Raw genomic sequence first — 3,520 nt, 5'->3', positions numbered from 1 at the left:
TGTTACACGACAAAAGTGGCTCCTGCAGTTGGTTGGCATCAGCTGGCAATGGGAGTCCCAGGAAATCAACATTTTCCTCTCAAGGACCTGCAGACCTCAGTCTGGGGCTTTTATTTCACTCCTTTAGGAGCGTTTTGTGCTGCCACATGGAAGGAGGTGAAGAAAAAAAATTTACAGGCCAGTTTGCACACTAAAAGGAAGGGAAATGGCTCATTCGGAAGTAAAAGCATGAAGTTGAAAGACTAAAAAACATTTTCAAAGCAAAATTCTGGTGTGCTTGTCAGTATTACTAGCAGAGTGGTTTCAGACTGCAGCTAATTGGCAGGTGCTGATACTTTATGAATATGTACATATATAGAAACTAGATTTTGGAGTATATACTGTTTTGAACTTTGACTACACTGAGTTTGTTTCAGAAAATGTAAAATACTCTTTTGTGAGAAGTAACAAAGTTTATACAGCAATAAGATGAAAGGAAAAATCTTATGAATAAGAAAGACTTAATTCGCATCTACCATTTTTTGTAGGATGGTGTCAAGGGTACTAACTAAAGTGTCTTTTGACTAAGATCTTGCAGGTTTTGTTTTTAAATTTATATGTGCAAAATTATCAGCATATGTTATGCAAGCTGTTTTTTTGACAAAATAAACTGGTTTTTAAAAAAGAAAAGTGGAAACTAACATTTAACCAGCATGTTTGCTTTTTTTCTCTAATAGTTTTGTATACTTCTGGTGTTATTTTTATGTCAGTAGATTTTTATGTATGTCTTTTACAGGATGAAAAGTCTGGATTTTTTTTAACTGATTTCCCCGCCCCCCTGCCATGTCTTAATTAAACCAGTCTTTGTTTTATTTGAGCTTCCACTGTTTTAAAGTTTTAATTTCTATTATTTATTTTTGTGTTCCAGGTCAGATGTACAATTGCCTGTAAGTATCATTCTGTTGCCTAATATTATATATATTTTTTTTCTTGTATAACTCTCACTATATTAATTTCTTTTAAGAAAGATCAAACAGTATCAGTTAAGTATTTAAAAAAGCCTTCCTGAACAGAATTTTTACGAATAGCATTCAAAAACCTAAACTCGCTCATTTTAGTGACTGTAATTCCTGCAATGCATGTAAGGTTATTTAAAGATATAAATGTGTACTTTAATCCCTTTGCTTTTCAATTTGTAAAGAGTTCTGGTAAAATCAGCTATGGATATAATGTGCTCGGAAAGATTGGAAAATATGCTTAAAGGCAATACGAAACAAACCAACCCCAAAACAAAAAAAGACACCCGAAGTGATGCTTTAAGGATTTTCTGAAGTGAGTATAGCAACTGCTGTACTTGCCAAGATGACAAGTTTTCATGTGGCAGAAATTTCCAAAAGTACGTGCAGATGAGTTCTACCTTAATATTGAACATCAGACTTGCATGAGTTAGCCTTTAAATTTTAGGACCTGAATCAACTCTCTCCACACTTTGGGCTGTGCTACATCAACCTAAAGTTGTTTTCCATAGGCATACAATGTCTTTTCCTTGATTCTGGGAACACACTGTGGGAATATGAGAACTTTTTTGCTTATACGCTGAGGGGAAGAGACAAAATTGCTCTACCAGATTAAGTAAAGCAGTTATCTTCTGATAGCACATGAGGAAAATGCACACACAGAATGTGGCTGCAAGTTTGTTTAATTCTTTTCAAACAAAACTGCCCTGAAAAAAAGAGCAGATCGTGATAGCTTTCATCCAAATCATGAGCAGAGTCAGTGAATGACCGAAATAATGTGGCAATGTCTTAACCTAATTCGAATCATCTCACAGAAGTTAAAAGTGGTAAAACGGGGAAATGTGTAGTGAATTCTCTGTAGGAGAACACACTGGAAAAACAGAAGTTGACTGTGTGTCTGTGCTTCATATCTGTAAATGACTATGCTTTTGCAAATGGGAAACCCAGAAATTTTGTAGATACTTAGTGCTTTATATTCTTTCTTCCAGGCACTGAGAATTGCAGCTCAAAAAATGTAAGAGCAGAAACAGGAACCAGTAGTAATAATGATAATTTATCAGTAAACTCTACAAGTGGGAACAAATCCTATGGAGGTGGAAGATCGACCAGGGATGTGTCACTATCCGACAGGGCAATAAGTGATCAGAACAATGTAGCACGTAAGTGGTTTGGAATGTGCCTGGGATGTGAATCTTTAGGGTGTTTTGTGCTTTTATACTGCGTCAGCTTTTTAAGCCCGAACTCCAGTCCAGAGTGCAAAGAGCATTGCAGGGGTGCAGATCCAACTGCTTTGCTGGAGTAGAGAATGAGCCAAAGAAATGTATCTGCAGAGCTCGCTGGGAGTGCGATTTAATGCTGTGATTGGCTCTTGGCCTTGAAATAGTTTTATCACTGTTAGACTTGCACTCCCTTCCCTGCTTATTTTGGCTTTTTAGTTAGCTGCAACAGTTCAAACATACTGTGACATACAGATTTGAAATACATACATAACAGAGTACAGTTGAAGTACTCTACCTAGTAGAGGGGGTGCTATATCATGTATCTGGAGAAGAGGTGTATGAATCTTGTAGCTAGAAAAGCTCTTCTCTTTGGGATAGCCAGCTTGGGAAAAAACAACAGCGGGTTGTGCGTTCTAGTTTTACCTCAGCACCCTGCATGAAGTTGACAGCTGAGGCAGGAGGGTAATCACTGCTGCACCTAGACAGTTTTACTCCTTGAGAGAAGTGAAAATTGAGGACTTGGAGTAGATTGCAGAGCTAGCCAGTGTGCCTTGCAACGTATAAGGATGGCTTGATTATTGTCCCAGGCTGATAATATTTTACAGAGACCTGTTATTTGGGTAGGAGGGGGAGAAGAGTGCTTTATGTGTTAGTCAGCAAATATTCTTGCAGGTTAAAACTTTTTTTTTCCCTTGCCTTTCACAGAGCCCAGCCCAATTCTTGGTCTCATGGCAGAATATGTTGGTGTTACTTCTGTCAACTTAACATGGGCAGTGAACAACACTGCTTCCAACTCCTACATGTACAGGATAGAGGCTGTAACTGGTACCTCTGTTAGGAACCTGACATCCAATGTCACTGAAGCAGAAATTACTGAGTTAATCCCTGGGACAATGTACAGTTTCACAGTATTTGCAGTAGCGGCTGATGGTCAGACAGAAGGAGGGCTCTCCATACACCTCTATACAAGTAAGTCGCAGTTTCTTGGAGCCCTGTTTCTGGTGGACTGTATTTTTCTGTGCAGCTCAGGGCTCTACCTACCTATGTGAGTATTGTAATTCAATACTATCGTGTGTTGACATGATATTTTAGTCCTGAAGCCTGATCTGGACTATATGCAAAGGATGAGATGTTAGTGTGCAGCAGAAACATAGCCCTGAAGTTTTTGTTTTGATTTTAGTTATCTCTTTCCTCACCTCCCCTCCATTGTCTCCTCTTTCCTGCTTACCTCTCTGGATTCCTAAGGGAAGCCCTGGGACTGATGGCACAGTGATGACCTGTGACTCTGGCTTGGAGTGTCAAAGG

At 38.8% G+C, this 3,520-nt stretch overlaps 1 protein-coding gene across 1 annotated transcript in view; it reads left to right on the top strand.

Moving 5' to 3' along the window:
- Window positions 1-907: 907 nt before the first annotated feature.
- The window catches only part of LOC104163782 (receptor-type tyrosine-protein phosphatase eta-like), a gene marked incomplete at its 5' end in the record, with an annotated part of 24,995 nt that continues 22,382 nt past the window's right edge, over window positions 908-3,520 (top strand). The window contains 4 exon segments of the mRNA XM_009702899.1: window positions 908-926; window positions 1,985-2,155; window positions 2,921-3,215; window positions 3,217-3,394. Coding sequence (XP_009701201.1) covers window positions 908-926; window positions 1,985-2,155; window positions 2,921-3,215; window positions 3,217-3,394 — 663 coding nt within the window.

Source organism: Cariama cristata, unplaced genomic scaffold (assembly GCF_000690535.1).
Source record: "Cariama cristata isolate BGI_N322 unplaced genomic scaffold, ASM69053v1 scaffold8816, whole genome shotgun sequence".
NCBI lineage: Eukaryota > Metazoa > Chordata > Aves > Cariamiformes > Cariamidae > Cariama > Cariama cristata.
This window is presented reverse-complemented; position numbering and strand designations above follow the sequence as displayed.